The sequence below is a fragment of the Leptinotarsa decemlineata genome, unplaced genomic scaffold, assembly GCF_025532065.1.
Source record: "Leptinotarsa decemlineata unplaced genomic scaffold, Ldec_3_MD MMD2_tig00000010_RagTag_RagTag, whole genome shotgun sequence".
Lineage (NCBI taxonomy): Eukaryota > Metazoa > Arthropoda > Insecta > Coleoptera > Chrysomelidae > Leptinotarsa > Leptinotarsa decemlineata.
Window position 1 is genome coordinate 9,565,314 of NW_027412538.1, and position 19,898 is coordinate 9,585,211.

The window sequence follows — 19,898 nt, forward strand, 5'->3', positions numbered from 1 at the left end:
AGTATAGATATACCCACTTTCAACTCTGGCGTGCATAGCTTGACTTTACTCTTCACAGTCACATTGAGGCCCGTTTGCAAATCCCTACGCCTCCTCTCAAGTTTCTCATGCAGAATCGTCATCAGATCTTGAGCTTCCTTTTCCAAACATTTGTATGGTCCATTTTTAGCGAGTTGAGCCGAGAAGCTGCCAAAACATGCTTCAACAAAATGGCTAAAGTCTTTCTGAGGTTGCAAGATGGTATTTTCGATAACTGTTTGGTAAGCGGCCAGTTCGTCCAGCTCCATCTTGGCCTCAAAAGCTGCCAGAGCTTGTTCTGGGCTGATTTGGAAATAGTAATCAGACACCAAGCCAGGTCCGGCGATTCTTTTGACGACAAAACTGTCGCTGGCCGGAACACGGCCCCGTTTTTTTATTATAAGATGGAAGATTGCAGTGTCCCACAGAAGTCGGAGCCAATATCGAGCGAAAGCGCCTGAAGTCAAAATATTTCTGAATTATCAAAATATATCCACAAGTATTCTTTGAAAGACATAAACATTTCATTATTTAAAAAAATGAGAATTAAAACTTCTTATCTTCTATTCATAGGAAATTTAAATTCTCATTTTTCATGATGATCTCCTACCACATAGTAATGGCTACATCTATTATTTTATTTCATAATTTTTATTTTATTTCATTTTCCTCACAGACTTAACAGCCTGATTACATGGAAATTCTTATTACAAATTAATTGAAAGATTTATTTTCAAACTTATTCTCTACGAGATCACAGTTATATTTCTAATAAATAATTAATAACATAGATCTGAAGCCTGAGAAGGAATTACTGAAATCTAATTTTTTTAAAACATTAATTTAATTTGTTTTACGAAGCATGGTTGAGACAGGACTCAGATCAGTTATTTTTTTACTTGCCTTGGGTAGTTTCAAAAAGATTGGACTTCTTGTAGGATACTGAGGAACATTAAAATCTATGAGTTCGAGTATGTTCATATCTGTAATATTATTGTTTATCACCTTGTATAAAGACATTATCCCGTCTAATATATAGAGATGATATTTTGAAATGCTGCCTCAAAACCATTGATCTGACTTTTGTGTAATCCGGCCAACAGAGTTTTTTTTATAGTAAAGATATCTCAGTAACCTATTTTGTATTTTTTCGATTCTGTTTAAACGCATGTGTGGTTGGGATTTCCAAATGAGCGAACCAAATTCTAATATTGGTCCTACAAGTGTGATATAAAGATATTTTATCGTGAATACGTTCACAAACGAATAGCTAGATCTTATAAGGTTCGTTCCAACCAGCGTCAGAAACCGTTTCTGACAGTCAGGATTCTGCACAGTAATGTGATTGCGTTCCAACATGAGTTTCCAACCATTAGTAAACTATCAGTTTTCTGTTCCATCCAAGATTCAAACCTGTTCGAAATCTGTCAGAATGGTTTGAGGATTATCTTCTAACCATTAATCTGACGCATGCGTATTCCGTATAACTGTTTCTGTTTTATTTTCATGCAACTTGTAAACAACATAACCTGCAAACATTGTTATAAAATAAATTATGTATTTGCTGGCGCAGGAAAAATTAGGAATTCTTTAAGTGAACCTGAAATATGAACATCTTTAATTACACAAATTAATTATTGTGGTGACCTTCCAGTTCCATGTTGATTAGTAAATAGAATAGAGATATAAAATACTGCAACCTTTTTTTACTCTCCAGAAATACACTTGATTAGATTTATTTTTTAAGGCTATGTTGAAATTCCATGCCAACTTCAGTTGAACTATCAGCTGTTCCAATCAGAAATTTCAAATTAATCAGAAACCAATATTTACCAGACATGCGCGTTGACAACGATTTACAAACAGTTGGAAATCTGTTTGTGACTCAAGGTTGGAACGAACCTATAATAAATCCCAACATTTTCTTAGCCCTTTCACAAATTTCATCAAAATGTTTCGAGAATGACAAAGGGTTATCATAAATAATCCCAAGATCTTTCACTTCGTTTTTTCTGTTAAGGAAAGTATCTCCAATTTCTTAACTAAATTCAATGGGTTTTTTTCGCAAAGAAAAGGTAACGCTATTACTTTATCAATAATAAAGTATAATTTATTTTCAATGGTCCAATTATGTATTCTATCAATGTCTTTTTGTAGTGCAACACAGTCTCTGACGGTTTGAATTTCTTTAAAGCATTTGAAATCATCTGCAAAAAAAGAGCCCTTTAGAAAAATGTAAACATGATGTTAGATCATTGATGAATAAAACAAACAGCAAAGGCCCCAAATTTGATCCCTGTGGGACACCCGAGGTGACTTCATAGGGATCAGAGTAAATACCATTATATCTGACTACAAAGTTAAGATTCTGTAGATGGTTATTGATTAAAACATGGTTGATACCAAACTTATTGAGTTTGGAAAGGAATATGTCATGATTCTCAAATGTTTTGTAAACATCATTGGTGAATAGGAATAAATTTGTATTTATAGATTTTTTATTAACAAAACCATGTTGCCACTCATCAATAGTATTTTGAACATTAAAATAAATTTTGTTGTATAGGATTTGCTCAAACAATTTTGCCGGTGCACATATTATGGAAATTACCCTATAATTAGTGATATCGTTGACGTGGGTCGAATGAAGTATAGCCAATTACAATTGAGGCGAAAATTTCAAGTGAATTTTTCAGTTTTGAAAACGGAAAAGGATTGTTTTCCGAAACGTCGCCCATCTAAAGGAAACTAAATTGTGGAAAGATATATACTCAAAAAACAGTAAGATACGTATCAAAAAGATTGTTAAAGAAGTGTCTCAGATGAACTATTTTTTTTTATTGAAATGAGTTGGCTTCAAAAAAGAGTTCTACATATTTTGGAGTGAATCAAAATAATGACTCAAACTTTTACTTCACTTTTTTTAACACGCTTTTATTAGCTTCACCTGTATGTATGCTTCGGGTGATAAGTTATCACCCGAAGACGATTGTGGATACTAACAATCGAAACATCATGAAGTAACATGGCTTCGAATCTTTCAATTTTTAATTTTAATTTCTTGTTAATAATTTGATTTTCATCTCGTGTTAATAGTTTCATTTTTTGTTTGGTTGTTTGTATTTCATTTCACTGTAACTTCAGTTTTTTTGCTTAATATAATTGTTATTTTTCAGCTAATCCCTTTTTGATTTTGACAGATTCTTTTCGGTTTTTCAAATCAATTTATATCTTATTAGATAATGTCCGAACTAATCTAATATAATTATTTTATTGTTAACTGCAAATAATATGATATATATAATATATTGTGGGTGTATTGTTTACTGTGAAAATTATGACTGGCCATATGTACAATTTTGTACTCAACTGGTCAGTAAAGAATTTGAATTTGACCGTAACTGCAATCCAGAGTTTCCTAAAAGGGTCTTAACTGGTGACAAATCATGGGTATTTGGTCGAGACATCAAAACCAAAGTCCAACCATCCCAATGAAAGCACCCAGGAGAGACAAGACAAAAAAAAGCACGCCAAGTTCGATCAAATGTCAAGGTTTTGCTCTCTGTTTTCTTCGATTACTGTGGCGTAGTGCATCAGAAGTTCTTGCGACATAATCGTACAGTCAATAAGGAATATTATCTTGGAGTTTTGTGTTGCTTGCAAGAAGCAATATGAAGAAAACGTCGTGTATTGTGAAAAAAATGCAGAGCTTCTCTTCACGAATGCACCTGCTTGATGGTCATTGCTTATTTGCGTTTCTTTGGCCAAAAACAATACCGATATTGCCTCCACCACCATATTTACCAGATTTGGCCCCCTGCGACTTTTACTTCTCCCAAGATTGAAGAGACCCATGAAAGGACTAAGATAAAGGGGACAAAATAGAAATTAATGAATAAATACATTTTTCTCGAGGAAAATGAAAATTCACCTTATTTTTTTAACCAACCTCTTATCAACTTTACCTATCACATTCTATTCGACAAATATTAGTTTATTCAAGGAAAAATTAAAAAAAAAACTCTTCAAATGTAAAGGGAGGAAGTGTTTGATAATACTATCAATTCATTAATTTTCTGATTTCAAATTCAACTATTCATATGGAAAACTACATTGAGAGCTGAATTTTCAATTGAAATCTACCAGCACTAAATATTCTCTCTCTCTCTCTCTTATGCAACTTTCTCGTAACTTTGACTTATAGAATCCTGATTTTCTATTATCTTAGAAAATAAAAATTTCTTACCTGCAAAAATAATGAGGGATATCATCGGACACACAATTACAGCAACAAACATTGCTGCCAACGGTTGAAGGCATCCTTGTATACCGATATTCCACAAAAAAGCTTCGCAAATCACCAGAAATCTGTTTCTTCTTTGGTCAGGACTATCTAAATCGTAAATGAGTAAGTTCGTTATTTGAACAGCAAAAGTCAACAAAGGCATCCACATAACTGTTGTAGCGGCAATGAACAAACTGAATAAAATTACTAAAAAACAAACAATTGGAAAAACAATTACTAGAAAAGATGTCCCAAATAAACCCTTCACGAAGTAATTCCAAATGCGATTGATGTGTCTCGTAAATCCTTTTCCGATGAAACCGGTATCTGGTTTGGTCTCAAAGTGTGTTCTAGACTTGGAAATATGTCTCCAAAGACTCAATAATCGGGACATCAAAGTCGGAGTCAGACTACTCTTTCTAGGAAATAGAGTACCGTTGACTTGTGACAGCTCCAAATCTGGCATGAACGGTTCCAGACAAAATAATGCTCGAAGTCCGATAGGGCTACACCAAGGAAGGACAATGCCGAAAAAAAACATTGCATTCCACGTCCAACACCATGTTCTATGAAAATAATTGAAAATTCTCCACAAAGGCCAACGGGTTGTTGTTGTTCTAACCACTTCTTTTTCCACCAGAAATACCTGAAAACAAATAACAAACCAATAAAGTTTTTTTTTTTTAATTAAAAATATAACAACAGTGTATAGTTCAACACAGTTGAGACACTATTAATATAAAATATGTTATTATTCTCCCTAATCAGCAAACATGTTGGTCTCGGGATTCACAAACATTCAACATGACAAGTGAAACACATAAACTGGAAAACCACTACAAAGCTCATAGCATCAATCAATCAATCAAACTGTACTTTATTGTCCAAGAATAATCATTCTTATTGACAAAGTAAATAAATAACAATGAAGTGGATATCCACTGTGTCCAATACATATGAGACAAAAAATATGAAAATATAAAATGTAAAGATGAATAATTGTGTATATATATACACACACACACACACACATATATATATATATATATATATATATATATATATATATATATATATATATATATATATATATGTGTGTGTATATATATATATATATATATATATATACACATATGTTTAAATAAAATGTCCATATAAAATGTCCATATAACACAACCATGACAAATAGAATGATGACATTCACTCACATATATTCGAAACTAATTACAAAACAATATCTAGACATGAAGTTGATACCTATATCTTTATGCAAATATAAATGATTAAAAATGGTCATTGTAATATTCCTGCAGGTCATAATACGATTTTGAAATGAGAAATACTTTTATCTCCTTCCTGTATTTTTTTTTATTTCCGATTGCTTTAAAATGTTCAGGCAAATGATTGTACATTTTTTTGCTTTCGTATATTATTGAATTTTCAATTTGAGTCGACCTAGGTATTGGCAGGGAGATATGGCAGTTATTTCTGGTGTGCCTGGGATTTAATGGGTTATCATTCGATAAATGTCGATTGTGAATCAAGCATACAGTCTCCATAATGAAAAGGCATGTAAGCGTAAGAATTTGATGCTTGATGAATAGTGGCCTACAGTGATCCCTTGCTTTGGCCTTCTACAAATAACGGATTGCTCTCTTTTGTAGAATGAACACAGAATTCCATAAGGTTTTCCTACAAAAACCCCAAAAGGGTAGTCCGTAGGGTAGTAGTAACACATCAGACATGTTCGAGACTCAGATGTTCTTTTAAACTATTGATGAATGAACTATAGCCCGACACCTCACGTATATGGACAGGTAATTCATTGAAGACTGTTAGAGCCTGTGTAAAAGGATTGTATAATCCTTTGTTCGTTCTTACCATGTTCAGGTGTAAGTCATTTCTACCCCTTGTATTATTATACTCATAAAACTGGTTGTTGACTAGTAGATCGTTGTTGCTTTCGAGTCTTTTGTTTTTAATTTTGAATATGTTCATGGATTGCTCAAGTTTAAGAAGATAGTTAATTGGGTGTAGTTCAGTCTGTGAGAATAAATCAATTGTGTGGGTTCGAAATGGAATTTGAAATAACATTTTTATTGATTTATTTTGTAGCATTTGAATTTTTTTGCCACAATTACCCCATAATAATGCCACAATTACCCCATATGATTAACAGATACCTAATATTCGCCAATATATATGCATTGTAAACCAAGTATCTATTACTGAAACTCAAGTAACTGGAACACCTATATACAGGCTGATTCACGGTGGATGGCACATTAGACGTTTCTGGTGAACCAGACAACGGATCACTTTGAAAATTTAATGGAGGGCATATTCGGACATTCTCTAGCCAACTAAAATATTTTCGACAATGCGGTGTTGCCGCTTCTATTAGAAAGCAGTAGCAACTTTGATTTTTCAAATGGAACACTCTGTATATAATATTATTTTTGGAATCTCCAACAATTGCCCGACAACTTTTCTTGATATTTCCCTATACATATCTGTTACCGTTTTCGAAATAAAAATTAATTTCAATTTTTTTCTTCGAAAATCATGACTTCTAAAAATGCCGATATCTTTTAGTTAGGAAGTACTATGATATCGAAATTTGGTTTGGAGTTAGGTGATACTTGGACACTTCCCACACGTCAGCCTAATCTCCGTTACTTCAATACAGGGTGGTAAAAAAATACAGTTTTTTCGTTTGCTTGAAAAAGTTGCTGAAATTTGATTATTTTAAATGGAAAACCCTGTATATTATTGAAAATTCGGAAAGCTGCTGAAATTTGCTTTCTTTCTATGTATATCATACCTATACCTAACTAGTCAAGTTTCGGACTTATGAACATTTATTTGTGAAAATGTCCCTTCAGAATGGTATTTCCATTCGGTATTTGGTAAGCAGGCCATGATTACTATTTGACAGTAGCGTTGTGACATTCTCCTAATAATATCGACATTTTCGTCACTTCAGAAGTTGCAAATACCTTCAAAACGATGGAACAAAACTATTCAAACGAAGTTCTTATGAATTTGTTTATTATTTTTGGACAGTGTGACAAAATTATCAGCAGAACATGTAGAAAGTTCAATGAAATGTATCCGAATCTACCGCCAATGAACCTCAAGAAATTTATACGAATTCGGCTTCTTTTGTGACGTGAGGATTTTCACTGGACCAATAATGACGATTTTTTCTATTGAAAATCCCTTCTCTCGAAAATTTCGATTCATCAGTCCAAATAATTTTATTTAAAAAAAGTGGATCTTCTTGAATGCGTGTCAACAACATTTCACAAAATTCTACTCTCTGTTGAGGATCTTGAGGCTTCATTGCTTGAATTTTGGTGAATTTATAATCATGCATTTTATGTCTTCGCAAGATTCTTTGAACCGATGAATATTTTATACCCAAATCTTCTTCAGCACTTCTTATCGATGACTCGGGAAATGCGTGAAAATATGCTAAGACATTAATCTGGTTGTCTTCGAAAGTTACGGGTCGAGGCAAGTTTCTTGGTGCTTTTAAAGTTGATCCAAATGCATTGAAATTGTTCTGAATTCGTATAAATTTCTTGAGGTTCATTGGCGGTAGATTCGGATACATTTCATTGAACTTTCTACATGTTCTGCTGATAATTTTGTCACACTGTCCAAAAATAATAAACAAATTCATAAGAACTTCGTTTGAATAGTTTTGTTCCATCGTTTTGAAGGTATTTGCAACTTCTGAAGTGACGAAAATGTCGATATTATTAGGAGAATGTCACAACGCTACTGTCAAATAGTAATCATGGCTTGCTTACCAAATACCGAATGGAAATACCATTCTGAAGGGACATTTTCACAAATAAATGTTCATAAGTCCGAAACTTGACTAGTTAGGTATAGGTATGATATACATAGAAAGAAAGCAAATTTCAGCAGCTTTCCGAATTTTCAATAATATACAGGGTTTTCCATTTAAAATAATCAAATTTCAGCAACTTTTTCAAGCAAACGAAAAAACTGTTTTTTACCACCCTGTATTGAAGTAACGGAGATTAGGCTGACGTGTGGGAAGTGTCCAAGTATCACCTAACTCCAAACCAAATTTCGATATCATAGTACTTCTTAACTAAAAGATATCGGCATTTTTAGAAGTCATGATTTTCGAAGAAAAAAATTGAAATTAATTTTTATTTCGAAAACGGTAACAGATAGGTATAGGGAAATATCAAGAAAAGTTGTCGGGCAATTGTTGGAGATTCCAAAAATAATATTATATACAGAGTGTTCCATTTGAAAAATCAAAGTTGCTACTGCTTTCTAATAGAAGCGGCAACACCGCATTGTCGAAAATATTTTAGTTGGCTAGAGAATGTCCGAATATGCCCTCCATTAAATTTTCAAAGTGATCTGTTGTCTGGTTCACCAGAAACGTCTAATGTGCCATCCACCGTGAATCAGCCTGTAGAGCTCCTAACATTGGTACAATTTTATCATTAATATGTTCTATGTATACTGACCAGTTTAACTTATCATCTATTATGAATCCCAAATACTTGGTTTTTGCAACATTCATTAAGGGTGAGTTATTTATTCTCATTTCAATATTTCCACGAATTCTATTTTTTTTGTTTAAATAGCATGTAAACGGTTTTTGCAGGGTTCACCTGCAAATGAGAGAATAAGTTTTTCCCCTTATGAAACATAGTTTGTTCAGAAGAACAGTATGGTCAACAACATCAAACGCCTTTCTTAAATCAATGAACACTGCAATAACCATTCTTTTATTATCTGTAAACACAATTCTTGAACTTCTGCTTACTGGCTGAGTAGGATCCGATCTGGGAGTGGTGATACTAGTCACTTGCTTGCTCAATACCGTTGGAACTACTTCGGATTGTCCTTGGAAATTCCTTCTGATAACCCAATTCTGAGGGAGCCATATTTGTGTGGGCCACAAAAAGCTTCTTGTTGGGATTTTATCCTTTCTTAGTTCTCTCAGTAATGCTGGTTCCCTTTCTTTCATGAAGGAGAGATCCCTATGGAGAATAAAATTATTTCTTGAAATAATTTGATAATGTATCATGTATAGGGTATGAAACTAAAATATCGAGTTGAATCAAGTCAAATCTAATCACTTCATTTTTCGTGGACAGCAAGAGACGGAAATGGAAAATAGCTGGTATTGTTTGTGGAAAAGTTGCCAGTTTTTGGGTACAATTGAATCAACTCTAGTATTTTTGGTTCTGGAAATATGAGATCTGTTCAAAAAATCAAGTGAATTTTCATTTTACTCAATTTTTTTTTATTTATTCATCAAATTCTAGTTTGTTTCCTTCAAAGTAGTCTCCTCAGATATTATACACTTTCCATTCAATTTTAATATTAACACTCAAACTGAACGTTTTATCTTCTTGTTTGTTCTTTTAAACGGTTAGAACGCCTTAGTGCAGGTATTTGTCCTTCCCTTTCATCCGGATGTCTCTTTAAATTTGCCAGTACTTGTGTTGGTGCCTGATGTAACCCAACTACAGGCAAATTTAAAGAGACATCCGGATGAAAGGAGAGGACAAATACCTATACTAAGGCGTTGTAACCGTATAAAAAAACAAACAAGAAGATAAAACGTTCAGTTTGAGTAGAGCCATGAAGACAGCCTGCTATCAAAAGCGCTCGAATATAATAATTAGAAGTTATCAAAGCTTCAAATCTTTTTTGTGAACAATTGTTGATATTAAAATACTGCAAATAAAGGAAAACTAGTTGCATCAATCAAAACTTTCCATTTAAATATTTCTCGAGTTTGAATATGTGTACATTTATTTTCAGCATTCATATTCAAGATATCTCACCTATTCAGAAAATAAATGGTCTGTAGCAAGCGTTGTGCATTACATAATACAAGAGCTTCTTCATGGGCGCTCCACTGATTCTCCTGACTGAATCTTTGTTCTGCTGCCCTCAATCTTGATCTCAACCACGGGCCGATTCTGGACATTACTGGATGAAAGTTACACAGTCTGGATTTAACCTCTTCCTGAGATTTTTGCAATCGATGTTGTACGTTTTCAACAGCTCTAAAAAATACAAGTATAATTTTTGCAGTCTATTGTAAACACTTATTATTAAAAAAGTTATTGTGAATCTAATTACCTATGCATTAAAACTACACTCTGAGCTTGCTGCACTAGCAACTGGGCAATTCCTTCACCTAACGCCATAATATCAGGATGGGAAAGTATGCTGTTATAAACCCTCTGCAGATACTCTTTCATAACTGCGTCATTAACCTCCTGAAAAATAATACTACAAAAAGAATCGAAGAACTAGGATTATGATCAAAGATAAAAACACATCAGATATAAAATTATTGTCAAAATAAACAAAAATAAAGATAATGATTCTTGAAAATAGTAATGTATATTTATCCATTTATTGATTCAACTTAATTTTCTATACACATGAGCAAAATGTTAACATTTGTTTTTTATATTTATATATGTACGACTTTTTATATTTACTTATAATTATTGTTAATTCTACATGACAAGCTTATATTATGTTTTGATTCCTAGCCAATCATTTCTCTAATAACAAGAGTTTAAATGAAGAATGAAAACAGAACTTAGTCTTTTTGTTTTAGCTTACCTTTTCTATATCTTCATCCGGCATTTTTTGTGTCCGCAGTTCGGCAATCAGTCTTTCTCTAAAATGCAAGAACCAACCTCTAGTTTCCCTCTCCAATATCGAAACCAGAATGGGCATAGCTTTTCTCATCATTCCTCTATCCCATAACCTCAAATCTAACTCAGAACCTGAGGGCGTCAAAAATTTGTAGGGTAGAGAAACAGGAGGTTGGGAACATTCCCTTGCGACCTCGAATTTCTCGGTAGCTGCCCTTCTTAGCTGTTTACGAATGTAAGAACATAAAACTTCGAGAGATTCCTCATTCTCTGGCTACAACGTAAAATCGGAACATAAAAGTACACGGTGATTTTGTGAAAGTAAATAATACTCACCCTACAAACTAACTCCGCAACAAGGTACTTATTCCTTTCCTCTCTGATTTTCGCATCTAAATTGTGAGCTTGTAAACTAGGTATTCCAATTAAAACATCTAAAATTCTCAGCAGCCCCGAAATGAAAGCTTCAGCAGCCTGCGAAACGCTGAAGAAATGTGAGACAAGTCTGCCTTTGGCTGTTACAACTATGAAACGTAATGCTAGAGCTAGATCGTTCAACAGTGAGTCATGGCTATTAATAGTTCCTTTTTGCAGCAGTTGCGATAGTTTCCAACGGTGTTGCTGTCCAGGAAAGTTCAATGATTCTACTTCGAAAATGCTGAAATTTCGGACAAACTTTTTTCAGTGTGCTACAGTGCGGCATTCAGTAAAACTTGCACAGATTTTCCATACACTTCTACAGTTAATTTTTGGAAGTTCACAGACAAAGCCGATAAAAATAAACAAGAGAAAACTCAAAAACACTCGAAAACCTCTCAAAGAAAATCTGAACAATGAATATCATTTAAACTAGTCATTTTTTTGATCTTTACTGTTCAGATTTTATCGAAATCGTTCAATGAAAGTAACAACACAAAAACCAAAATACAAAGCTATCTCAAATCATTTGTAAGCTGAAATAAATGGCAAAATAACACATAATAGTTTAATTTACTAATTGATTGAATTTGACAATCATTTTGTGAATGACTTCACAAAAACGTGTGATTCACAATATCAGAATTGGCAAGCTAAATTCAAAACAGAAAAAAATTGAGAACAAAATGCTGCAGAAAAGTAGATCCAGTTAGACAATTCACAATCAATCCACATACCCATGTAATCTAATACTTTCTAGTTGTTCCAGGTTCAATCTTTTGGGTTTTCCAAATTTGTCCTTGTGCAAGCTTTACAAATAAACATGTTTTATAATTTAACCTAGGTTAATTCTACATTTACAAAAATTTTCATATGAAACCAGAGTCCAGAAACAAAGCATTCGTTATTCAACCCCATTGAGCGATAGAGCTTTGTTTCAACCCACTAAGGTCTCATTAGTGATACTACGCCAAATCACTAATACAATGTTGAGACTCAATTCTGGAAGGATAAACCTGAGTAGTGAATACGCCATCTATTGGATCAACAAAAGAGTCAATGCATAAATATCAAAGATAAACAAGGCTGAAAAGTCAAGCTTTGACATCAACCATTATTGCTTAACAACAAAGGACGAACCTCTTTTTGGCAACTGAATGTCAAATCTTGACATATGCAAATAACCGCTTTTGGGAGTCTCATGTATCTTTTGATACTTGTGAATTGAGTCTTCTGCCAATAATGTAGACCACGCCTTCATAAGGGGAGATGTATTCACCGATTAACAGTTTTTTAGTTTTGCTGAAGTAAAAATTTCTTTCTTAGTCTTAATTTTTGAAATATGAGGTTTTCATTCTTTGAGAAGAAAATGAGGGTATATTTACCCTCTGTTTTTGGGGAGGTGTAAAAGGTATCAAGTCATCAAAAAATATTAATTCACTGAAAAAGAACACAAAGTAACTCTAATATGGTTCTGAAAATAATGATGATTTTACTCATGGAATATATACTGACTTGAAGTACATGTGTGTAAAACTTCAATTTCAATTCACCAATTTTTTTCTGTTCAAAAAATTATCAACAACCATATTTTAATTTCAGTATCAGAGGTTATAAAATGTTTATTATCATTATCATTGTTGATACTCCATCACAGCCCCATGGACTGTCCACTTCATAAAAGTTCGCGACTGTCTGAGACAGAAACTTAATCAAAATGAAAATTGACTAATAGATTTTTATGTTTTCTGATATAAAAAACACACATACCCCCTTTCTCTAATATATTCAAGTTGTTTCCCAGTCAATTTCCTTGGCTCTCCCTTTCCATCAACAGCAACAGCATCCAATTCATCGAAAGATGGAGCCAGAAATAAATCACGAAGATGATACTTAGTCTTACATCTGCCTAAGGATCCGTCAGATGAAAGTTGAGATGAAGAAAATAAATCGCAGTGTGAAACTGGACTAGGCAGAACTGCAAAAGAAAATGTATTTTTTGTCATTTCTAAAAGAATAAATATAAGATAAATAAATAAGTACTATTCTGATCATTCCCATATTGATTTCAAATTTAGATCCACCGGTGGACAGTTGTTTCAGCCTGTTGGGCATCATCAGTATCGGGCAGGCGGTCCTCGATTGAAGACAAAATGTGAATAACCAAAAAAAAAAAATACTTGATAAAAATAATTTTGCAAACACAAGCGAGACATAGTGGACGTGAACATGTGGCAGATTGTTGTTTTTCCATCGGGCATCTGCCACATGTACCTACAAATTCGTAGGTTCACATGAGAGGCAAGGGGTAAGGTGTTTTTCACCAGAACTTGGGCATGTCTTATGTTTATTATAAATATATCACTGAACTGATTGTTCCGTCCGAAAAACGTTTGCAGAAACCATATGTATTCCACCCCAAATTCGGCTGCCTCTGAAACTGGGATGGAGAAGTAAAGAAATCAAAGTATGTTTTATTTGCCGCTCTTATAGTCCGTAGCACAAAATAATGAAGGTACTAATTAGTTCTGCAGTTTGGTTTAGATAATGTAACTGTATTTCTAGTGAATCTAGGAAATCGGTAAAAGTGTACAGCTAATTTTATATGTAGTCCTCAGGGGTATTTCTGAATTTAAACACAACCGATCTCAGTAATTTTGTCTGAACTTGTTCTAACATATGGATGTGGCTTGCATATGAGTTCTTACTAGAGAGCAATACAGAATTTCCCGACATACTGAAGTGCATATTCTCAGAAAGCCAAGCATTTTGAGATACTTATCAACAGTGGCTAATATGTGGGGCTGAAAAGAAAGTGAGTTGTCCAGAAGTAAACCCAAGTCATTTTATTTTCGTAACATTATTGAGTGGGACTTGCTTCATAAAATAAGATGAATGCCACAGAAATTTGTTTGTTGCTGAAACTTATGGAATGGCATTAGTTGTATTAGGTTCCATACCATTGAAGTAACATCAAGTTCGCTCTGGAGTTTAACACAGTCGTCTCATGAATCAATTTTCTTGATTATCTTTTAAGTCATCTGCAAAGCGCAGGAATTCTGCATTAGAAAAGTAGTACAGAATGTCGTTCATAAAAACATCGAACAACAACAGTCCCAAATGGGATCCTTGAGGCACACCGGACAGTACTAAACTTCCGGAAGATTCTATATATATATTTTGATATATTAACTCACAAGAACTTAACAAATCACAGATCCTAATACTAAGCCCCCAATAAGTGAACGGAAAATTCTGACATAATGTGTTTATACTTCCAATAATTGAAACTTACTTATCGGAAAAGTTTTCCAGTGGTATAGGAACTGCTCTGCAACCTGTTTGATGTTATTAACAAGTTGTTCTACTTCAGAAGGAGCACCCACTAAGGCAACATCGAAACATATAGGTTCCCTCTCTGGTTGAAGAGGATCATGGCCAATTATTCCACTGTCATTCGATCTGAGAGGATATAAAGAAGTGGGTCTGGTAAAATGGCGATCTTCTGGCTGGGTGCCGGAGACAGGGCGAAATTCCAATCTGAGAGATGCTGGAAACAAATTGTTGAAATATTATTTGTGGTTCGGTTTGATGTATAATTATAGGTGGCAACACTTGTTACAACTGACAATCTTTGTTATCAGATTTGTGATTAGTGGAATAATATATAAATATATTATAATTAAGTAAAAAAGTCAAATTAGCAATAAACAACCCTTTCAAAAGTAAGCAGTTGATGTGAAACTTTCAATTCAAACTATACCGTAGATACTAATCCACTAGGATATTGAAGAGATCTTTGAGGATTTCAGCTTTTTTATAAGAATACCTTTCAGTTTATCTCATATCATAAACAATTGTATTTATGAAAAAAAATGCGCAGAGGTTAACCAAATATTTGCATTGATGAAGAAAAAATTTCATGGAGAGGTTAATTGAGTTTTCACAGCCTCAAGCACAGTGTTTTAAAAAAATTCTGATAAATAATGGTACTGAATCCGATGTTAACACTCTTGAAAAATCCACTTTCATAAAACGTTTTCAAACAGTAAAAATTGGGATGCCTGAGATAATGAAATAATCTTGGTTGATGCTTGACTTGAAACAAAAAGCAAAGTGACCACGCATTAGACACAAAAAGAATTTTCTTGAAGAAAAATTTCACATTCGGTAGCGCCCAGACACAAAAGGGGAATACTTGAAAACCACCAAACATATTCAGACATAAATCAAAATATTAGAATGCATGTTTAGAATAGATATACCTACAATTTTTTGTTCATTTATCAAAAAGTCAAGTATAAATTCCTGGGGCAACTGAATTCCCTTTTTTTTTTCACAGAATATATTGAGGCACTAATACAAACCATGAAAAAATAAGATTCAATAAATGAAGTAGTCCTGCCATTATAAAAGGTATTTTCTTGGAAGTTTTTCATTTCATAGAAAAGATGAGCTCAACAGTCTGACAAGCACAATTTACCATATTCACAAAAAAAATGGTTGTACATATTTCAGACATTTCATAATTGACGACACACTGACTGAATTAAATGAAATAAAAAAAACTGTTTTGTAATAGTGAGTTTGGCTGAATTTTGACTTTTTCCAATTTATGAGACTTGTGCTTTTCTTTCTTCATTACAGTTGTTCCAAGTAAGACTTTATTGTCAGACTTTTAATCATAGTGAAGATGTTAAGTGAAAATCTCATAATAAAGTGTAATTTGAATACATTATCATGGACTTTCATCAACAAGTAAGCTAACTCCATCACATATTTTCATGAGGTATTTGAAGTATTGTAAATCATAATCAAATCAGTCATAAGTAAGAATATTAGAAGATAACAATGAATTTCAACAAAACTTACATCTAGATGTATTGGTCTCTTTTTCAACTTCTCTCTCATTAACACCTGATTTTGAGCGATGATGTGCATGCTTCTGACGTCCATGGTAATCAGAATTCAAACTCTGTCCAGAATCTGACTTGTTCTGACTGAGACTACCAGAACTCTGTCTATGGTGACCACTTGACTCAGATCGTCTGTGCCCTGTTGAAAGTTTTGAGCCAGAGCCAGGTCTGGAACTCATTTTTTTACTTCAACAGGGATGGGAAAGATATTGATAACAGTCATTCTCTAAAAAAATAACGAAAAAGGTGTCAACTGAAGCAGATAATGGAATGAAGTTATGAAAATAGACCATATTAACAAACTATCCAAAATTTCATTTAGAAGCTTTGAAAAAAAAATTAATAGCATACATATTTCGTTTATTTAACTGTATTTTCGTAAAAAGAGCAATACTTAATGTTTTTTTATAACCTACCAATGGTTTTGAGTAACCTACTTTCATATCAAAAAACATTTTTGAAGAGAATAATTGCATTGGTGCAAAATTCATAAGAAAATATTTTTAACTCACACTTTAGACATCATTTTCCAATTAATCCAACTTCGGACCTCCTCCAAAATAGAATGGTTTTCCTTCAATCATAATTCCATACAAACAATAATGAAATTCATGGCAGAGGTATAAAACACTACCGAAAAATTACTGTTTCTAGTGGAATTATCACATTGCACTAGATAAACTTGACACTAAACAATTCCTTTTGCTTATATCTATTCTCATCAACACCATATTCAATCAAATGTCAGGAATTTGGAAATAAAATTCTAGCACAGAGTTAAAATTGTCGGACACTGTACACTGACAGTAGTGACAGTTCACATAAAAAAGTGACATGAGTAACATATGCCACTGTCGAATAGGGTTTTCCATTGGTAAAACGAGTTGTACCCTCTTGTTGCACTTACTACACGAGTTGTGAAAAATTTCTATATTGGTGCAGTCCGTATGAAACATAAATTTCAGCACACGTCGCTCCACAGCACTACTACTACATAATACTGGCTTACATAATACTATTTTTTTTTTGGGAAAGAAAGTTTTTGGCTTTCTACTACTCCATTTGATACAAAAAAAATGGATGAGAGAATCTTCTAAAGAAAGGAAGGAAGTAATCAATTTGAAAATAAGTAACTGCATTCAAATTGATTACTTCCTTCCTCTCTTTGAAAGATTCTCTCATCCATTTTTTTGGTAGTAGAAAGCCAAAAACTTTCTTTCCCAAAAATTAATCACTCCTAAAAATATAACCCTTTCAAATCACTATTTTTTTATTATTTCAAAGTGAGTGCGAAGAGTGTTTGTTTTGGATATAATAGTATTTTTGTTGTGAAGAACTCAATACTTCTCATTGTTTTTGGGAACATATTTTTCAGATTGTGGAAGGTTATATACCTAATAAACAGTGAAAAGTATAATATAAATTCAGAACGCACAATAATTTGAGCTGCTTTTTATGCAGTTCACCGTTGTTGAAGATTAAATTATTGTGAGTATCAGAATGCACAGAAAACCTAAATATTGATATATTTCACCACATTCCTACCAGAAGTGTCTTATAGAAAACTGTTTCACATATGATTTACTTCGCCCAACTAATTTCATGATTGAAACTCATTATGTCATGTGTTAAATGGTTTTATTTCTTCTTACGGATATTTCAACTACTATTTCAAATTCTTCATCGCTATTCGGTGAAGACGATTAAAATGTTTGATTCAACATTTGTATTTTCTCTTTGAGCGCCAAACAGCTCGTGCTGAAAAATGTTAGCTATGCAATTCCTATGGAGCAATTGAATTGAAACTCATTTTACCAATGAAATATAAAATATTCACTCGCCTGACATCATTTTCAGCAACTCTAAAAATCTACAGACGACAATGCTTTCTTGCGGGTAAAATTGCCCTGCCGCTCATGTATTAGACTCTAATGAGCCTTTTTTCTGATAATAGTACAGAGAACGTGTCACGAGAGGCAGCCCTAGTAGTAGGGACAAACATAAACTATTCACATTTGAAACAGTGTTATTTACGTTATATTAATTTATTATTTAAAAATATAAATCTGATATAAAAAATTATTTTGTGCTAGTATAATGCCAACAAAGCATTGCTGTTTTGCGAATTGTACGTCGTATTATCGATATCCGGAAGAAAACGTGTTTTTTATACCATTTATAAAACCTCATATTAATGAGGTTAGATGTGAGAAATGGATACATATGCTTCGAGAAGAGTGGATTTAACAGTGCTAAAAATAAATAAATATTCATATGTATGCTCTAAACATGAAATGGATAGTAAATTTTTCATAGTTAATTACCATTGATTAAAATGAGATATAACCTCAATTTTTTATTAAATTATATTCATTTATTATGTTTAATTAAATTTATTTCATCACCATCTATATTTGATTCATATTCCCCTCGGAAGTAAATCTGAAATTCATTATTTTAAATTTCTTTTATTACAGTTTGAATCTACCGCTACTCTTTTACTGGAGTCTGTATACTAACCTTTCTATTAATTTACGTTTTTTTTCAGCTACTTACGGCATGCAAGCCAACGTTTTCAGTTTTAGTTTTGCTCCAGGAACATTTTCTTCTGTTAAAAACATTCTTTTTTAATTGTACTTCACCATAAGTTTATATAAGGATTAGGCAGTGTTTGTCTCTACCGAACTACTAGCGCTGCTAGTGAGTGATATTTCGTACTTCAGGAAAAAGGTTCATTGCTGAAACCAGTAGTTTTGATTTTGTCTATATCCCTTATGTCTAAATCCCTTTGCAATAATAAAATTGGAAAACTGGCATATTAATTGTTAGGAAAGAATAATTTAATGAAATTACAATCAGCAGAAATTAATTTTGCTGCTAAATGGGTTGAGCATATATTTCATTCTTTTTTTAATTTATGACATAACAATTGACACATAATATTTAAAACGCTCTTTTTCACTGCATTCAGCGCAGCAATTTCCGTATGTTCTGAACACAGCCCTTGTCAATCTACAACGCCAAAAAAAGTCTGCCTTCTAACCTCCGTTAATCACTATTTATACCAAAGTAAGCATAGAATAAGGAAATGTCCATGAAAATAAAAATTGTTTTTTGATAGCATTTGAGAATTATTATGGTGAACAAGTGTTGTATATACCAAATATATACATATATATTATTTATATGTTTTCAACCAATGCGCTAAGTGCAGGATTACAACGTTTAAAAAAAATGAGCGGGAACTTTGGAAAGTTATGCCAGTTGGTAATTTGAAAAAAGAACACGAAAATGATAAATCTGTTTTTCCGTTAACCAGCTGTCGTACCCCTACGAACGACAACTCTCAAAAGTCGAAACTTGTGCGAGCCAAGGACTAACGAGATCTTACCTTTTAAGGTGTGATTCCTAAAAGTAAACTTTATATCAAACGAATTTGACGAAAGAACAAATGAAAATATTATAATATCTAGGTGCACCTTCATCAATTCATCATTCAAATTGGAAATGAGATAATATCTTATTGTATAATTCTTGTAAATAAACCTAAAAGGACATTTGGTAAAGACAACATACATA

At 33.0% G+C, this 19,898-nt stretch overlaps 2 protein-coding genes across 3 annotated transcripts in view; both read right to left on the reverse strand.

The window, feature by feature from the left end:
• The window catches only part of LOC111508736 (uncharacterized), a 28,340-nt gene extending 11,213 nt beyond the window's left edge, over window positions 1–17,127 (reverse strand). The window contains exons 1-12 of one of the 2 annotated variants that reach the window (XM_074171404.1): window positions 16,832–17,127; window positions 16,276–16,545; window positions 14,699–14,953; window positions 13,174–13,381; window positions 12,141–12,212; window positions 11,323–11,644; window positions 10,952–11,260; window positions 10,457–10,596; window positions 10,156–10,380; window positions 9,126–9,342; window positions 4,265–4,949; window positions 18–475 (exon numbers count right to left, since the gene is read on the reverse strand). In XM_074171404.1, coding sequence (XP_074027505.1) covers window positions 18–475; window positions 4,265–4,949; window positions 9,126–9,342; window positions 10,156–10,380; window positions 10,457–10,596; window positions 10,952–11,260; window positions 11,323–11,644; window positions 12,141–12,212; window positions 13,174–13,381; window positions 14,699–14,953; window positions 16,276–16,498 — 3,114 coding nt within the window. In that variant the 5' untranslated portion in view covers window positions 16,499–16,545; window positions 16,832–17,127. The remainder of the gene's footprint in view (window positions 1–17; window positions 476–4,264; window positions 4,950–9,125; window positions 9,343–10,155; window positions 10,381–10,456; window positions 10,597–10,951; window positions 11,261–11,322; window positions 11,645–12,140; window positions 12,213–13,173; window positions 13,382–14,698; window positions 14,954–16,275; window positions 16,546–16,831) is intronic. The other variant, XM_074171405.1, reaches the window with a different exon arrangement.
• The window catches only part of LOC111508743 (activating signal cointegrator 1 complex subunit 1), a 144,668-nt gene that overhangs the window by 28,183 nt on the left and 96,587 nt on the right, over window positions 1–19,898 (reverse strand). The window lies entirely within an intron of this gene.